The sequence below is a fragment of the Rhinoderma darwinii genome, assembly GCF_050947455.1.
Source record: "Rhinoderma darwinii isolate aRhiDar2 chromosome 3 unlocalized genomic scaffold, aRhiDar2.hap1 SUPER_3_unloc_11, whole genome shotgun sequence".
Classification (NCBI taxonomy): Eukaryota; Metazoa; Chordata; class Amphibia; order Anura; family Rhinodermatidae; genus Rhinoderma; species Rhinoderma darwinii.
The window spans coordinates 163,345-184,013 of NW_027461736.1; the positions used below are offsets into that span (position 1 = coordinate 163,345).

Here is a 20,669-nt window from a genome sequence, read left to right on the forward strand (position 1 = left end):
GACAAAAAACGGCTAAAAACCAGCACTACACTCTTAGGGTATGTTCACAAAGCATTTTTTGTAAGGCAGAAAAAATCTGCCTCAAAATTCCTTTAGGAATTTTGAGGCAGATTTTGAATTGACAGCGTTATGTGATGTTATTATTTTTTTAAATTTTTTGTGGTGTTTTTTTTTTATAGCCGTTGAAGCTAATGCAAAAAACACAGCCAAAGAACAAAACACTCCAAACGAGCGCCGCAGGTATTTTCTGCCTCCTTTTAATTGAAATTGCAGGTCAGAGGAGGAAACCACTCAAAGACCATCAGCCCCCACTCACAGTAAAATAACCATCAGACCCCCCCCGTAAAGTGACCACCGCCCCCCAGTTAAGTGACCACCACCCCCCCAGTATAGTGACCATCCATCCCCCAGTAACGTGACCATCAGCCCCCCCAGTAAAGTGACCACCGCCCCCTTGTAAAGTGGCCATCAGCCCCCAGTAAACTGACCATTAGCCCCCCCAGAATAGTGATCACTACCCTCCAGTAAAGACCATTAATCCCCCCAGAAAAGTGACCACCACCCCCCAGTAAATTGACTAACTATAACAATACTACATCACTATAACACTACATTACTATAATACTACATTACTATAATAATACTACATTACTATAACAATAATACTACATTACTATAAGAATACTACATTACTATAACAATACTACATCACTATAACAATACTATATTACTATAATAATACTACATTGCTATAATAATACTACATTACTATAATAATACTACATTACTATAACAATAATACTACATCACTATAACAATACTACATTACTATAATAATACTACATTACTATAACAATAATACTACATTACTATAATAATACTACATTGCTATAATAATACTACATTACTATAATAATACTACATTGCTATAATAATACTACATTGCTATAATAATACTACATTACTATTATAATACCACATTACTATAATAATACTACATTACTATAACAATACTATATTACTATAAGACTACTACATCACTATAACACTACATTACTATAATACTACATTACTATAATAATACTATATTACTATAACACTACTACATCACTATAATACTACATTACTATAACAATACTACATTACTATAATAATACTACATTACTATAATACTACATTACTATAATAAAACTACATTACTATAATATTACTACATTACTATAATAATACTACATTACTATAACATTACTACATTACTATAACAATAATACTACATTACTATAATAATACTACATTGCTATAATAATACTACATTACTATAATAATACTACATTACTATAAGAATACTACATTGCTATAATAATACTACATTGCTATAATAATACCACATTACTATAATACTACATTACTATAATACCACATTACTATAACAATACTACATTACTATAATAATACTACATTACTATAACAGTACTACATTACTATAACAATACTATATTACTATAACACTACTACATCACTATAACACTACATTACTATAATACAACATTACTATTATAATACTACATTGCTATAACAATACTACATTACTATAACAATTCTATATTACTATAACACTACTACATCACTATAACACTACATTACTATAATACTACATTACTATAACAATACTACACTACTATAATACTACATTACTATAATACTACATTACTATAATAATACTACATTACTATAATAATGCTACATTACTATAACACTACATCACTATAACAATACTATATTACTATAACACTACATCACTATAATACTACATTACTATAATAATACTACATTGCTATAACACTACATTACTATAATACAACATTACTATAATAATACTACATTGCTATAACACTACATTACTATAATACTACATTACTATAATAATACTACATTGCTATAACACTACATTACTATAATACAACATTACTATAATAATACTAAATCACTATAACACTACATTACTATAATAATACTACATTGCTATAACAATACTACATTACTATAAGGGTATGTGCACACACACTAATTACGTCCGTAATTGACGGACGTATTTCGGCCGCAAGTACCGGACCGACCACAGTGCAGGGAGCCGGGCTCCTAGCATCATACTTATGTACGATGCTAGAAGTCCCTGCCTCACTGCAGGACAACTGTCTCGTACTGAAAACATGATTATACTACGGGACAGTTGTCCTGCAGCAAGGCAGGGACTCCTAGCGTCGTACATAAGTATGATGCTAGGAGCCCGGCTCCCTGCACTGTGGTCTGTCCGGTACTTGCGGCCGAAATACGTCCGTCAATTACGGACGTAATTAGTGTGTGTGCACATACCCTAACAATTCTATATTATTATAACACTACTCCATCACTATAACACTACATTAATATAATACTACATTATTATAACAATACTACATTACTTAAAAACTACATTACTATAATAATACTACATTACTATAACAATCCTACATTACTATAATAATACATTACTATAATACTACATTACTATAATAATACATTACTATAACAATCCTACATTACTATAATAATACTACATCATTATAACATTAATACATTACTATAATACTACATTACTATAATAATACTACTATACATTACTATAATACTACATTACTATAATAATACATTAGTATAATACTACATTACTATAATTTTACTACATTACTATAATACTACATTACTATAATAATACTACATTACTATAATACTACATTATTATAACAATATTATATTACTATAATAATACTACATTACTATAATACTACATTACTATAATAATACTACATTAAATTACTATAACAATATTACATTACTATAATAATACTACAGTGCATTACTATAATAATACTACATTACTAGAATAACACTACATTACTATAACAATTCTATATTACTATAACACTACTACATCACTATAACACTACATTACTATAATACTACATTACTATAACAATACTACATTACTATAATACTACATTACTATAATAATACTACATTACTATAATAATGCTACATTACTATAACAATACTATATTACTATAACACTACTCCATCACTATAACACTACATTAATATAATACTACATTATTATAACAATACTACATTACTATAATACTACATTACTATAATAATACTACATTACTATAATACTACATTACTATAATAATACTACATTACTATAACAATCCTACATTACTATAATAATACATTACTATAATAATACATTACTATAACAATCCTACATTATTATAATAATACTACATAATTATAACATTACTACATTACAATAATACTACATTACTATAATAATACTACTGTACATTACTATAATACTACATTACTATAATAATACTACATTACTATAATACTACATTACTATAATTTTATTACATTACTATAATACTACATTACTATAATAATACTACATTACTATAATACTACATTACTATAACAATACTGCATTACAATAAAAATACTACATTACTATAATACTACATTACTATAACACTACATCATTCTAACATTACTACATTACTATAACAATACTGTATTGCTATAACACTACTCCATCACTATAACACTACATTAATATAATACTACATTATTATAACAATACTACATTACTATAATACTACATTACTATAATAATACTACATTACTATAACAATCCTGCATTACTATAATAATACATTACTATAATAATACATTACTATAAAAATCCTACATTACTATAATAATACTACATAATTCTAACATTACTACATTACTATAATACTACATTACTATAACAATACTACATTACTATAATATTACATTACTATAATATTACATTACTATAATACTACATTACTATAATACTACATTACTATAACAATACTACATTACTATAATAATACTACATTACTATAATACTACATTACTATAACAATACTACATTACTATAATAATACTACATTACTATAATACTACATTACTATAACAATACTACATTACTATAATACTACATTACTATAATATTACATTACTATAATAATACTACTGTACATTTCTATAATACTACATTACTATAATAATACTACATTACTATAATACTACATTACTATCATTTTACTACATTACTATAATAATACTACATTACTATAATACTACATTACTATAACAATACTACATTACTATAATAATACTACATTACTATAATACTACATTACTATAATAATAGAACCGATAAAAACACAGGGACATATACAAAAAAAATTACTATAATAATATATTACTATAACAATCCTACATTACTATAATAATACTACATCATTCTAACATTACTCCATTACTAAAATACTACATTACTATAATAATACTACATTACTATAATACTACATTACAATAATAATACTACATTACTATAATAATAATACTACATTACAATAATACTACATTACTATAATAATACTACATTACTATAATACTACATTACTAAAATACTACATTACTATAATAATACTACTGTACATTTCTATAATACTACATTACTATAATAATACTACATTACTATAATACTACATTACTATCATTTTACTACATTACTATAATAATACTACATTACTATAATACTACATTACTATAACAATACTACATTACTATAATAATACTACATTACTATGATACTACATTACTATACCACATTATAATAATACTACATTACTATAATAATACTACATTAAATTACTATAACAATATTACATTACTATAATAATACTACATCACATTACTATAACAATACTACATTACCAGAATAATACTACATTACTTTAACAATACTATAATGCTACATTACTATAAGAATACTACATTACTATACTAATACTACATTGCTATACTAATACTACATTACTATAATAATACTACATTACTATAAGAATACTACATTACTATAATAATACTACATTGCTATAATAACACTACATTACTATTATAATACCACATTACTATAACAGTACTACATTAAAATAACAATACTATATTACTATAAAACTACTACATCACTATAACACTACATTACTATAATACTACATTACTATAATAATACTACATTACTATAATAATACTACATTACTATAATACTACATTACTATAATAATACTACATTACTATAACACTACATTACTATAATTCTACATTACTATAAAAATACTACATTACTATGACAATACTATATTACTATAAGGGTATGTGCACACGCAGTGTCAAAAACGTCAGCCCCTGATTTTCAGACGTTTTTTTGAGCAACTCGCGTTTTTCGCTACGTTTTTCGCGGTGTTTTTTTGCGGCGTTTTTCTATGGCCGTTTTTGGAGCTGTTTTCATTGGAGTCTATGAGAAAACGACTACAAAAACGTCCCAAGAAGTGTCCTGCACTTCTTTTGACGAGGCTGTAATTTTACGCGCCGTCTTTTGACAGTGACGCGTAAAATATCATGTCGTCGGCACAGTACATCGTAAAACCCATTGAAAGTAATGGGCAGATGTTTGTCGACGTATTGGAGCCATTTTTTCAGACGTAATTCGAGGCGTAAAACGCCTCCATTAAGTCTGAAAATAGGTCGTGTGAACCCAGCCTAACACTACTACATCACTATAACACTACATTACTATAACAATACCACATTACTATAATAATGCTACATTACTATAAAAATACTATATTACTATAACACTACCCCATCACTATAACACTACATTACTATAATACTAAATTATTCTAACAATACTACATTACTATAATACTACATTACTATAATAATACTACATTACTATAATACTACATTACTATAATAATACATTACTTGTAATGGCAGGAAGGAGGTGAAGGGAACAAGTGAGCCCTAATCTACCCACCGCCCTGTCCCTGCCTACTTGCAACGACCCGCCCTAGGCGACGGGGTACAACTTGGCGGCGGTCCCTACGCTGTCTAAGTGCAAGGGAGTACAAACAGGGAACACACAAGGGAAGGGGCAGTAGCCCACGGAACGCCGCGAGGAAACGGAGCGGTGAATGAGTCAGTCAGGATCAGGATGTAGTGGAGTATACCAACGAGAGCACGGAGCAGGAAGCAAGCCAGGGGCAAAGCGAAGCAGGGTAAGCGGAACTGAAGCAAGGCAGAAGCACGGCAGAAGCAGGCTGGAGCAAGGCAGCAGTGGGGCCAGGAATCCAAGAAGAATAACAAGCACTGAGGAAGAGAACACGGCAGGTATAAATGGACAGGGGGCGGAGCTAACTCCGACTGACCAGGCCGCGATAGGCTCTCCCACTCCTGAGCCTGCCACCCTGGTTGGTGGGAGCCGGTGTCAGTCTAAGAGGTCTGGCCTCAGGTGTCGACTGATTAATCCCGGGAGTATACACAGACGTAGTACCTGGCAGATCCTTTACAGTACTCCCCCTTTTATGAGGGGCCACCGGACCCTTACTAAGAGGACCCGGTTTAGTGGGGAAGAGAAGGTGGAACCTCCTGATCAATACCCCAGCGTGAACATCACGAGCAGGTACCCAAGTCCTCTCCTCCGGTCCGTATCCTCTCCAATGGACCAGGTACTGGAGGGAGCCCTGGATCATCCTACTGTCCATAATCTTGGCCACCTCGAATTCCACCCCCTCAGGGGTGAGAACGGGAACAGGAGGTTTCCTCGAGGGGGACCAGGACGGGGAGCAGCGTTTAAGGAGGGAGGCATGGAAGACGTCATGTATGTGAAAGGATGGGGGCAGCTCCAGACGGAAGGATACAGGGTTGAGGACTTCAATGATCTTATAAGGTCCAATAAATCGGGGAGCAAACTTCCTGGACGGGACCTTAAGGCGCAAGTTCCTGGACGACAACCAGACCAGATCCCCGACGACAATCCGGGGGTTAGCAGAACGTCTACTATCAGCCTGAATCTTTTGTACGCTCTGGGACGCCTCTAGGTTTTTCTGAACCTGGGCCCAGACTGTGCACAGTTCCCGATGAACGTCCTCTACCTCGGGATTATTGGAACAACCAGGACTAACGGAGGAGAACCTTGGGTTAAACCCGAAATTACAGAAAAACGGGGAGACCCCTGACGAGTTACTGACCCGGTTACTCAGGGAAAATTCGGCAAGGGGAAGGAATGAGACCCAATCAAATTGACAGTCAGAGATGAAACACCTTAAATATTGTTCCAGGGATTGGTTAGTCCTTTCCGTTTGGCCATTAGTTTCGGGATGGAAGGCGGAGGAGAAGGACAGATCAATCTCCAACTTTTTACAAAAAGCTCTCCAAAATAAGGAAACAAATTGTACCCCTCTGTCAGAAACTATATTGACTGGGGCCCCATGGAGACGCAGAATGTGTTTAACAAACAAAGAAGCTAACGTCTTGGCGTTAGGTAGTTTCTTAAGGGGCACAAAGTGGCACATCTTGCTGAAGCGGTCTACTACCACCCACACCACCGACTTGCCCTGAGATGGAAGCAAATCGGTGATAAAATCCATGGAGATATGGGTCCAAGGTCTCTGGGGAATGGGCAAGGAACGTAGTAAGCCCGCAGGTCGGGACCTAGGGGTCTTGGACCTAGCACAAACCTCACAAGCGGCGACGTAAGCCCTAACGTCTTTAGGCAACCCAGGCCACCAATAGTTTCTGGTAATGAGGTGTTTGGTACCCAAGATGCCAGGATAACCAGATAGTGTGGAGTCATGGTTTTCCCTGAGTACCCTTAGCCGGTATTGCAGGGGGACAAACAGTTTGTCCCCAGGGAGGTTCCCGGGAGCTGAACCTTGATCAGCCGCGATGTCAGAAGCTAAATCAGAATCAGTGGCAGAAACGATTATACCAGGGGGTAAAATACAAGCAGGATCCTTCTCGGAAGGAGGATTGGCCATGAAACTACGTGACAGTGCATCAGCCTTAATATTTTTGGACCCAGCCCTATAGGTAACCAAGAAATTAAATCTGGTAAAGAATAGTGCCCAACGAGCTTGTCTAGGATTAAGCCTCCGGGCAGATTCTAGGAAAACCAGATTCTTGTGGTCAGTAAGGACCGTTACCTGGTGTCTGGCCCCCTCCAGGAAGTGACGCCACTCTTCAAAAGCCCATTTAATGGCTAAAAGTTTGCCAATATCATAGTTACTCTCCGTGGGCGAAAACTTCCTAGAGAAGTATGCACAGGGGCGGAGATGGGTGAGGGAGCTGGTACCCTGGGACAAGACGGCCCCCACTCCCACCTCGGATGCGTCAACCTCCACAATAAATGGCTCCCTTTGGTTGGGCTGAACCAGCACGGGGGCCGAGATAAAGCACTTCTTGAGGGTCTCAAAAGCCTGGATGGCCTCAGGGGGCCAATGGAGGACATCAGCACCCTTGCGAGTAAGGTCCGTAAGAGGCTTAGCGACGACCGAGAAGTTGGCAATAAATCTCCTGTAATAGTTAGCGAACCCCAAAAAACACTGTAGCGCCTTCAGGGAGGCAGGTTGGACCCATTCCGCCACAGCCTGAACCTTGGCAGGGTCCATGCGGAATTCATGAGGAGTGAGGATTTGACCTAAAAATGGTATCTCCTGTACCCCAAACACACATTTTTCGGTCTTCGCAAACAGATTATTTTCCCAGAGGACCTGGAGGACCTTCCTGACATGCTCCACGTGGGAGGACCAGTCCTTGGAAAACACCAGTATGTCATCAAGGTACACTACAAGAAAATTACCCAGGTAATCTCTCAGAATTTCATTAATAAAATTCTGGAAGACGGCAGGGGCATTACACAACCCACAGGGCATGACCAGGTATTCTAAATGACCTTCGGGTGTGTTGAACTCAGTTTTCCACTCATCCCCCTCTTTGATGCGGATAAGGTTATATGCCCCCCGTAGATCGAACTTAGAAAACCATTGGGCCCCCTGAACCTGATTAAAAAGATCCGGAATCAAAGGAAGGGGATACTGGTTCCTTACGGTGACCTTATTCAGGTTCCGATAATCAATGCATGGCCTAAGACCACCATCCTTCTTCCCCACGAAGAAGAAGCCAGCACCTACAGGAGAAGTCGAGGGGCGAATTAAACCCTTGGCCAGGCATTCTTGGATATACTCCCTCATAGCTTCACGTTCAGGACATGAAAGATTAAATATCCTACCCTTAGGAAGCTTGGCACAAGGCACCAAATCGATGGCGCAATCGTAATCTCTATGAGGGGGCAACACCTCGGAGGCCTCCTTAGAAAACACATCAGCGAAGTCCTGAACAAACTCAGGAAGCGTGTTTACCTCCTCCCGGGGAGAAATAGAGTTAACCGAAAGACATGACATCAGGCATTCACTACCCCATTTGGTGAGATCCCCAGTATTCCAATCAAACGTGGGATTATGCAGCTGCAACCAGGGAAGACCTAATACCAGATCGGACGATAATCCCTGCATCACCAGTACAGAGCACTGCTCCAAATGCATGGAGCCAACAAGGAGTTCAAAAACAGGAGTATGGTGAGTAAAATAACCATTAGCAAGAGGAGTGGAGTCGATACCCACTACCGGGATAGGATAAGGCAAATCAATAAAAGGCATTTTTAGAGACATAGCAAATTCCACAGACATGATATTAGCAGAATCCACGAAGGCACTGCCAGTGGCAGACCGGCCAGCAAACGAGACCTGAAAGGGAAGCAAAATTTTATTGCGTTTCATATTAACGGGAAATACCTGTGCGCCCAAGTGACCTCCCCGATGATCACTTAGGCGCGGAAGTTTTCCGGCTGTTTATTCTTGCGCCTGGGACAGGTGTTCAGTAGATGCTTGTCGTCCCCACAATAGAAGCAGAGACCATTCTTCCAGCGAAAGTCTCTACGTTGTCGAGGGGACATGGAGGCCCCGAGGGAATCGCAGGGAAGTCAGAGGGGAACACATTGAAACGTTCAAGCTGACGTTCCCTGAGACGTCGGTCAAGTCGTACTGCTAGGGCCATAACCTGGTCTAGGGAGTCAGAAGAGGGGTAGCTAACCAGCAGATCCTTCAGGGCGTCAGATAATCCTAACCTAAACTGGCACCTTAGGGCCGGGTCGTTCCACCGAGAAGCTACGCACCACTTTCTAAAATCAGAACAGTATTCCTCAACAGGTCTCCTACCCTGACGTAAGGTCACCAGCTGACTCTCGGCTAAGGCAGTCCTGTCAGTCTCGTCATAAATGAGTCCGAGGGCAGAGAAAAAACGATCAACGGAGGAAAGTTCAGGGGCGCCAGGAGCCAAGGAGAAGGCCCACTCTTGGGGCCCTTCCTGGAGTCGGGATATAATGATACCCACCCGCTGGTTCTCGGAACCTGAGGAGTGAGGTTTTAGGCGGAAATAAAGTCTGCAACTCTCCCGGAAGGAGAGAAAAGTCTTACGGTCCCCTGAGAACCGGTCAGGTAACTTGAGGTCGGGTTCTAGAGGTGAGGTGAGGGGTACTACTAAGGCAGCGTCACCCTGGTTGACCCTCTGAGCCAGGGCCTGGACCTGTAGGGAGAGGCCCTGCATCTGCTGGGTCAGGGTCTCAAGGGGGTCCATGATAGCGTCAGCATAGGAGAAATGGTAGACTAGGTATGGGCTTGTTATTATGTAAACTCCGACTGACCAGGCCGCGATAGGCTCTCCCACTCCTGAGCCTGCCACCCTGGTTGGTGGGAGCCGGTGTCAGTCTAAGAGGTCTGGCCTCAGGTGTCGACTGATTAATCCCGGGAGTATACACAGACGTAGTACCTGGCAGATCCTTTACATTACTATAACAATCCTATATTACTATAATAATACTACATCATTATAACATTACTACATTACTATAATACTACATTACTATAATAATACTACTGTACATTACTATAATACTACATTACTATAATACCACATTATTATAATAATACTACATTACTATAATAATACTACATTACTATAATAATACTACATTACTATAATACTACATTACTATAATAATACTACATTACTATAATACTACATTACTATAATACCACATTATTATAATACCACATTATTATAATAATACTACATTACTATAATAATACTACATTACTATAATAATACTACATTACTATAATACTACATTACTATAATAATACTACATTACTATAATAATACTACATTACTATAATACCACATTATTATAATAATACTACATTACTATAATAATACTACATTACTATAATAATACTACATTACTATAATACTACATTACTATAATAATACTACATTACTATAATACTACATTACTATAAGAATACTACATTGCTGTAATACTACATTACTATAATAATACTACATTAAATTACTATAACAATACTACATTACTATAATGTAGTTTAAACTTAACGGAAATTTACGTGTTTACTCCAAGTGAAAATTTCAACAATCCAGTTTTCCAGTTTAAAGAGGCTCTGTCACCACATTATAAGTGGCCTATCTTGTACATGATGTGATCGGCGCTGTAATGTAGATTACAGCAGTGTTTTTTATTTCGAAAAACCCAGCAGACAGTATCACACATGATAGGCTTAGTTACATGACACCAGCTGACAGTATCATACATGATAGGCTTAGATACAGGGCCCCAGCAGACAGTATCACACGATAGGCTTACATACAGGGCCCCAGCAAACAGTATCACAAATGATAGGCTTAGATACATGGCCCCAGCAGACAGTTTCACACATTATAGGCTTAGATCAGGGGCGTAGCTAAGGGGGGCAGGTGGGGCATGTGCCCCCGGCACAACTAGGTGGTAGGGAAGTGGGGGCACCGCATAGTAGCTGATCGCTGCTGATAGGCGCCCTGTATGTCAGACACCTGCAGCAGCTCTCAGCTTTAGGAAGAGCCAGGAGTTCATGCAGCGGCGTTCTGACTGGGGTCATGAAGGCTCACAGGTGCCTAACCGATGAGCCAGGGACTGTTGCTGGGAAGGGGTTAACGTTAGGGGAGTCTCCCTCCCCCTCCCCTTCTCTGTGGGGGGATGAGTCAGTGGTAGGAGTGTTAGGGCAGGAAAGGGGGTGGTTATGGTAATAGGGTAGGGATATAGGTCCTCGTACCTAGGGTGCGGCCTCTTTGGCTGAAAATTCCTTCACTGCCATGGATCGTCGTCAGCTCCTTCAGGCTGTGCGGGCCACAATCGCCGCTGAGGGGAGTGAGTGGGTGCAGGCCCTGCTGCGGGAGATGGCGGCTTCTGCTCCCTCCCAGATGGCTGGTCGGAGACGCTCTGCCTGGGCCTCGCGGCCGCCGGTCCGGCTCTCGCCCTCTGATGCCGCTGGGCTGCGGTGGCCGGAGGTGGTTTCCGGTGCAGCGCGAGGTACTGCCCCTCTCATCCGTGGGGGTGCCGGGGGCCATTGTGGGGGACGAGGTTCCCCCGACACAGGGGACTAGGGGAATCACGGAGGTGGTGGGTCTTCGGTCCCGCCCCACGGTCACGCGGGGCTCCATAGGGAAGGCCTTAGCCTTGGCCTCGATTTCGGCAGCGGTGGCTGCATCACCTGCAGGAAGTGTGCCACTGTTCCTAGCCTCAGGGGGGAGAGGGGGAGGCTTGAAAAGTGAGGAAGGGGGGCCCGATGATGAGTGGCAGGACGACATGGGGGAGGAGGGCGAGGGCTCCCAAGATGGCTCTGAATTATTTTTCTCGGGACGGTCGCTTAGGTGTGTGGCCCGTCAGGCGGTGGCCCCTCCCGCTGATGTTGTGCATGTGTTGCCTGGGCCTTCGGTGGTGGCCACGGGTCTATCCGCTCACAGCGGTCCCATAGCAGGCATGGGGCTAGTAGGTCTGGCGCTTTTCGGCGCCATGTTCCGGTCGGAGTCGGTCGCGGAGGCATCGGCGTCGCCACTCGCTGAGGTATAGATGGTCTCCATCCGACTCGTCGTCGTCTGACACCTCCCGGGATATTTGGTGGGCTGCACGGAGCGGTAGCAGGAGTGTTCGTGCGGCGTCCGACCGGGGGACCCGGAGTCTCCGTTCCTCGGTTGGAGCACCAGGTGTCGCGACCCCTACGGCAGAGGTGGTTTCGGTGGTGAAATGGGTCCGTCCGCGCCAGAAGGTGCATCTGCTGCTGGACAAGGTGAGTATGCCTGCCTTCGGGCTTGGAATGTTGATAACATGTCTGCCATTGATTTATTGTCTGCTGTGCAATCTCTGGTAGCAGGGGCCGTTTCTTTGCCCGCGGGATCGCCGTCGAAGGCCGTGGCTGCGAGATCCACGGCGGAGGCATCCACTTCCATGTCCACTCCTTCAGTCCCTGCTTTCAGAGATTCATATTTTTGTAGCGTGTCTCCCTTGGGTGCTCATGTGTCTGATGAGGTGCGCGATAAAATTGGTAAAAATTATTATATTGATATTTGGTCTCTTGTGTCGGTCGATTCGTCGACGGTTGATAAGGAGCATAGACTTGAGAGGGGTGTGTTGGGTAAGCCTAGGGTCGTGCTGTCAATTTATAATTGGGTGCAGGCCTTTGCGATTTTGGGGGGGGGGGTGTTTAGTCAGGCTCAGCAGTTATTTGTGTATTTGGACACGATTTTTAGCGCGTATAAGTCGCAAGGTGGCGATACGATGAGGAGTTTCGTAGGCGATTGGCTCAGAGGTCGGAAGTCGGTTTGGATACGAAAACAACAGATGTTTGGTTGCGCTTAATATTGGCGCAGCGGCCCTTTCAGCCCGCCGCCCCCACCTCTTCTCCTTCCGGTGGTGGCGGGGTGGTTGGGGGTGTCCATAGAGCGGGAGCCTGTTGGCTGTTTAATGAAGGACACTGTAGATTCTATGCCTCTTCTAAGTTCAGGCACGAGTGCTCCTCATGTGGAGGTACCCACGCAGCGGTTCGGTGTTCCCATCGAGTTGCGTCGGTCGCCCGCCCTGCGTGTGTTGGTCGAGGGGAAGACGCCGGTGCGCGTGTCCACGATTCTCCCGTGATTAGACCGGTACTCCAAGATGGCGGAAGCCGCCCTGCTTAGAGTGTGTATTTGTTTTGGTTTCTTTATTCTGTTTACGGCGCAGGCGGACCCGGTGATGTCGCGGAATTTGAAGTCGGCTGAGGAGTTTCCAGCTGCCTTTAGGGAGAAGGTGGCAAAGGAAGTTGAGCTTGGTCAGATGGATTTTCTGTTTTGTCCTAATCTTCGGGTGTCGCCCCTGGGGGTGGTTCCTAAGAAGGAGTCTGGAAAGTTCAGTTTGATTCATCATCTGTCCCATCCTAAGAGGCGGTCGGTGAATGACGGGTTTTCCGGGCCGTCAAAAAATTGGTTGTGTGAATAGCCCCATTAGGGGTCCATTGTTCCTACTGCAGCCGTGTGACAGCTGTTTTATGAACGGCCATCACCCGGCCGGGAAACCCTCTCCGCTCTGCTTTGACGTCACTCACCGTCAGAAGAAGGCAGGAGTCTTGCAGCGGCGTTCTCACTGGTGTCGAAGCCGGCCCGGGAGTGAACCAGTCCAGTCACCTGACCGATGAGGTCAGATGACAGGTCAGGTGACAGGACTGGTCAACTCACGGGCCGGCATCGATCCCAGTGAGAACACCGCCGCAAGACTCCTGCCTTCTTCTGATCGCTGCTGCAGTCAGCAGCGATCAGCTGTTCTGATGAAGCGCCCAGCGGGACATTTACAGACCGCCTGGGCCGGCGGGACAGCGGTGAGAAACCGGGACTGTCCCGCGGGATACAGGTCTCCAAATCCATCGGCTGTTGGGTCTATGCTTATATAAAATGGGAGAATACCAGGAACCAGGCACCCTCATATGTAAGACCTCAATTTTTGGACACGCCCCAATAAGTTTTTCATGCCATGTCCTGTGGTCATAAGATAGCAGTAGGCTGAAGAATAGTTCAGCTTAAAGCTATTTTCCCAGACCCCCCATAAAGATGGACCTGTCGAGCCCTGGAGGGTGCAGAGACTACGGTTGTACCTGGTTCTGGAGCCTATGATGACCCAAGAGGTCCCTCTGCTCCATATCAGAAGACCATTATTATAAATTACACATAATAAATGGGGGCCCTGTTATATTGGGGCCCAGGATTTTTAGGTTATGTCTCTGGCCAGGCATCATGTTTATATAGTAGGGGAGACAGAGACCAGCTGCTACCAGACAGCTACTGGCACTGCACAGGATTCAGCATCTATCCCTAACTGTCTGATGACATCATATTTTCACAAGTAATGTATCCATGTTGCACAAACCAGTGTGAGGACACTGTGTAGTGTCAAAGAGGACCCATGATCGAGAAGTGGTAAGTAAAGAGGGATCTGGTCTGGAGTCAAATTTATTTACATTTTTATGTCTGATCTCAGGCCTAAATTAATGTTGAGGTCTGAATTAGTTATGGGGTCTTGTCTGGGAACAGAAATAATTTGGGGGTTTAGTTAGGGGCCAAGATTAATTTTGGTGTTTTGTTCTGTGGTCTGGATTAATTTTGGGGTCTGGACTAGGATTTGAATTAATTTGGGGGTTTGGTATGGGGTCTGAGTTAATTTTAGCATCTGTCCCGAAGTTTATGTTAATTTTGGGGTCTGATCTGAGTAGTTTGAATTAGTTTGGGGGGGGTCTGAACTAATTTTGAGTTTCTGAATTGGGGTTTGAATTTTTTTGTGGTCTGGTGTTGGGTCAGAAAACTTATCTAAGGCATGATTTCAATTTGAGGTCTGGTGTAGGGTCTGAATTAATTTCAGTGTCTGGTCTGAAGTCTTTTCTTGCAGTTTGGTCTGGGGTGTGAATTAACTTTGGGGGTCTGGATTATTTTGGGGGTCTGTTCCCATCCATTTGACTCATCCAATTACTTATCACCAAGTTGGCCCACAATTTGTGGCTCCAGAGCCACATGGACTCAATTAATGTGAACTGCACCTGAGGTTTTGACTACATGTCCACCTCTCTACTTTCTTGATGACGTGCCTTCCTGACTAGGGGTGAATAGAATTTTGAGGACCTCTTACTGTCGATCAGGTTACAAGCATGGCTCTAAGGTAGGAGGTCTCTATTTGTCTAAACAATCTTTAATGATAATTTTACTCATATCCATGAGACTGAAATAGCCCTCAAGCCTTAATAAACTGATCTGACTAGACCTAAGGGGATATACAACACAGCAGTCCCAAGACAGCGACCAAGGTACCAACTTTCTTCTTATGCACAAAAGAGTTATGGCACAAACTTACGTACAAGAGATTGAATTTCTCAAAATGATTTTATTTATCAGATTTGGAAACAGATTTGCATAAACCCCATTATTGAGATGTTTTGTGCTTAACAACATTCAAACTGGACATCATTGAGAGCGGTGTCATCTCCACGTCCTTGTCGTTCTTCTACTTTGGTTTTGATACCGCAGATACCATTTGGGCAAACTCCACTCCATCCTCCATAATTTCCCCAGGTGCCACCATTTCCTTTTATAGCTCTGTAATCTGAGCATTGCATCATGAGGTTGTTGGCGGCCGTGTCATCTCCATCACCTTGCGGTTTCTCAACTTTCAAGGTAAAACTTATAAAATTTCCAGTGGGACACCATGAAACGGTAGTCCAGTCACCCCAACTAGGGAGAAAGAAAATATTTAGCCGGTTGTTGATTATCCTCATGTTAAATGTTTACCATAATAATGTCGCCTTCTCTCACAAGAACATGTATGTGCACACATGAAACTGAAGACAGTGAGGGGGTATTGGAAAGACTTTGCCCTTTGCTGCGCTATAATCCCTTGTGTCAGTACTTTACTCATCTGGAACTGAGAAGTTATTATTTCCCATTCTGATTCTGACTTCACACCTCTTCTCATCTCCTTCTTGTTCAATGTCTTCACAGTGCTAGCTCTGGTCTTTACATGAGTATGGTATAGTCACAATGTAGGATATAGTCAGCATTACATTACAGGAGCTTGGGTAATTTTTAGATGGGTTTATGTAGTCGGGCAAAATAGCAATATTCAAAAACAAACGTATATAGATCTACCTTGAGATTCCCGGATACATTCCTGGATTGACAAGGAACTTCCCACAAAGAAAGGAAAAGTAGCAAGACAAAGGCTCGCTTACCCGGGTTTAGCGTTCCCATATCTGGGGAAAGTCCCACTCTGTTCAGTCCAAGAAAGCATGACAGGGAATTCTCATTGGGGCCTCCAATATGATAGAGTTGCTCCCACAGGTAGATAGATTATCAAGTATATATATACATATATATATATATATATAGCTTGAGAAAGGTTCTCTGTTGAACCGAAACGTCGCTCACTTGAGGTGAATAAATCCACCCTGTTTCATCTACTCTGAAGTCCTGGGACCATTACTGCTTTCTATGGTTTCTCTCTATTTAAGTTGGGGAATTGATTCATCCCCTGGTGACGAGCACATGGCCTGATATATAGGTATGCTGGTGTGCTGTGTTCATCTGTATCTGGACTGTATATATATATATTACAGTACGGGACAGTTGTCCGGCAGCGAGGCAGGGACTCCTAGCATCGTACATAACTATGATGTTAGGAGCCTGGCTCACTGCAGTGTGTTCGGTCCGGGTCTTCCGGCCGAAATACGTTCCGTCCATTACGGACGTAATGTGCTCGTGTGAATCCAGCCTAATACTGACCTCCTTGCTTGAACTTGATGGACATGTGTCTTTTTTCAACCATACTATGTGACTATGTAACCTAGAGGACAACAGCACCATAAATGATTGAGGAGGTGTTAAGATTTTGTCAGGACCCATGAGCTTCAAGCCATTCCTCTGGTTGAAAATGATGTCTAAGTTTCTGTTCTTCAACTTAATTGAGGGAATGGGAAGACTGGGTGGAGACTGATATAAGCTTCATAACCCAAGACAAAGATCTGTTAGGACAATTGCATAGACTTACTCTCCTTCGGAAGATGTAATTGTGTCCACAACATATGTGCTTGATTCATGAGTACAATATAGTTTAATTCCATTCAGGGCTGTGTCATCTCGCTTAGATCCAAGTGGCGCTTCCACCTAAAAATAAACAGATTGTGGTGTTCATATCAATTCATAGCTTTATAATACACATGACAACCGAAAATACATAGAAAACAAGCCAGTAGTTCATCCACCAACTATCTCTCCAAACATCCCACCATAGACAGTCATCGATCTACACCCTAAAACCACATATTATACAAGTGCTTGTTATTATCAGGTCAGGAACTCATTTAAATATGTTAGTTTTGAGAACCCCTCCCCCCATTTTTTATATCATGAGTAGGGGGGATATTTTCTGCGGACTCTGACCAGCACCACGATCAGCTGTTATATTTGAGTCATTGACATGAATGATCACCATTGATTTCAGTTGATGCCATCTAGGAAGCCGCCACAGTTATCTCAGTTTCCTAATAAAACATTTTACAAAACCCTTTTACTTTACCTTTAAGCTGAATCCTCTTGCGGAGGTTGAAGGAGGACATCGCTGTAGAATTCCCCAGTCACCCCAATTGCCACCATTATTAACTAAAATTAAGTTTCCGTAGGTCGATGCTGCCTGTATTAGCAATGATACTAAAACTGAGGACCACATCTTCTGGAGCGAAACGTCTGATCAACGTCACACAATCGGATCAATGTGAATGAAGCTGTCAATTTCCAGGCGGAATTTATAGCCTGGATATAGGAGACGTAGGGGATTTTTTTTTTCCACTGGACGCTTTCTTACCGTAAATACTTTACCTAGTACAAATTAGAATAGTTTAGCTAAATACTTACTTAGTGAAATTCTGGGAAGTCACCCAAAATATTTGTGAGGTTTCCAATGTCAATAGAGATAATAACAGAGGAGATGTCTGGTTTGCGCAATATTTGTAGACGTTGCTTAGAAATAAATGGACTATGGTAAGATATTGCAGCATTTCTCGGAGGCATGAGAATGACGAAAAAAAGTTACGGAAATTGAGGTGCTACTTACAAACAGGTTGTTAGCCAATGCTTCATACGACTGATCAGCAAAAGTTATTAACCCCTTACGGCTCATGCACACGACCGAGTGCGTCGTCCGAGTCCCGTCAGTGATCCGAGGAAAAATAAGACATGTTCTATCTTTCCTCGGATCGGAGACTCAGACCATTTTTTACGGTCCCGGTTCACCCGCTAAAGTGAATGTGTCCGTGAATACGATCGGGTGCCACTCGGATGCCGTCAAATACAGCCCGAGTGGCACAACGGTCGTGTGCGAGGGACCTTAGTGACCAGCCTATTTTAGGCTTTAAAGACCAAGCATTTTTTTTTTCTGTTTTTCCATCGTGGCATTTAATGAGCTATAACTTTTTATTTTTCCATCGACATAGCTGTTTGAAGACTTTTGTTTTGGGGGATTAGTTGCCACCAATTTGGGGTACATATATATATATATTTTTTATTATCTTTTATGAATTTTTTTGGGGGAAAGAAACATCAATCCCGACATTGCTCTACGCGTGGTAAATTTATGCCGTGCGGTAATAACATGTTACCTTTATTCTATGGGTCGGTACGAGTACGACGATGCCACATATGTAGAGGTTTTTTTTATGTCTTATGACTTTTGCACAATAAAAACACATTTTTGAACTGAAATTATTTGTTTTTGTATCGTCGCTTTCCGGGAGCCGTAATTTTTTTTATTTTTCCTTCAATGTAGTGATATGTGGGCTTGTTTTTTGCGGGACGAGACGTAGTTTTCATTGGTACTTTTTGAGGGTACATGGGACTTACTGGTTAACTGTTATTCTTACTTTTCTGGGGGGCAATATAAAAAAATAGCAATTCCGCCATCGTTTTTTTGCAGCTTTTTTTTTTACAGTGTTCACCTTGCAGTTTGAATGACATGTTATCTCTATTGTTTGGGTCATACAGTCGCGGTGATACCACATATGTGTACTTTTATTTCTTTCTTACACTTTTACTAAATAAAAACACTTTTTACTTAGTGACCGCCTTGAAAAGGTGCATTGCCTCAAAGTCACCGTCATCTTCAAGATCTACAAACATTTGGCCTCAACCTTTCTCTAGGATTTTGTGTTTTGTTTTCCGAAGAATTTGTGTGTTTCACTTGTCCAAGTGGATTCACTGAATTCAGAATATCGGCATGCTAAAGCTCCTGAGGCCAGGGGAGTACTTGGGTCAACTAACTGATCACTGTGGAGGTTACATTTTTCTTCTTTTTGTATGTATATCTGTATTTTTAAAGGGGTTGTCCCAGTAAACACATTAGGATATGCCATCAATGTCTGATAGATGGGGGTCCGACCAATGTGAGGTCGCTGATCGCTAGAACAAAATGACAACAGCATTAAGAAAGCCATCCCTCTTCTTCTTCTTCTCCTCTCTACCTCTCTTGGCTTTATTTGGGGCCCACATGGCTGGCTATTATAGTAGAGTTTCTCAACCTTTTGGGCCTCAAAGCACCCGTGGAAAAAAAACATTTCCTCAGGGCTCCCCTACCAAAAATTGTTTTTAAAAAGACAAAAAACTGCTAAAAACCAGCACTACACTCTTAGGGTATGTTCACAAAGCATTTTTTGTAAGGCAGAAAAAATCTGGCTCAAAATTCCTGTGACGTTACTATTTTTTAAAAATTTTTGTGGTGTTTTTTTTTTAAAGCCGTTGAAGCT

At 41.0% G+C, this 20,669-nt stretch overlaps 1 protein-coding gene across 1 annotated transcript; it reads right to left on the minus strand.

The window, feature by feature from the left end:
* Positions 1 to 16,244: 16,244 nt before the first annotated feature.
* Positions 16,245 to 18,664, minus strand: LOC142682188 (vitelline membrane outer layer protein 1 homolog). The gene is made up of 3 exons (XM_075847312.1): positions 18,452 to 18,664; positions 17,924 to 18,039; positions 16,245 to 16,611 (listed from the first exon to the last, which is right to left on the minus strand). Exons 1-3 carry the CDS (start codon positions 18,599 to 18,601, stop codon positions 16,323 to 16,325), a joined length of 555 nt encoding a protein of 184 aa, XP_075703427.1. The 5' UTR covers positions 18,602 to 18,664; the 3' UTR covers positions 16,245 to 16,322.
* Positions 18,665 to 20,669: the final 2,005 nt, after the last annotated feature.

Coding starts and splice junctions, on each gene's coding strand:
- LOC142682188 (XM_075847312.1), bottom strand. CDS start 18,601: ATGTGGTCCTCAGTTTTAGTATCATTGCTAATACAGGCAGCATCGACC. Junction 18,040..18,451: donor CAAGAGGATTCAGCTTAAAG/GTAAAGTAAAAG, acceptor GTTTATTTTTAG/GTGGAAGCGCCACTTGGATC. Junction 16,612..17,923: donor ATTACATCTTCCGAAGGAGA/GTAAGTCTATGC, acceptor CTTTCTCCCTAG/TTGGGGTGACTGGACTACCG.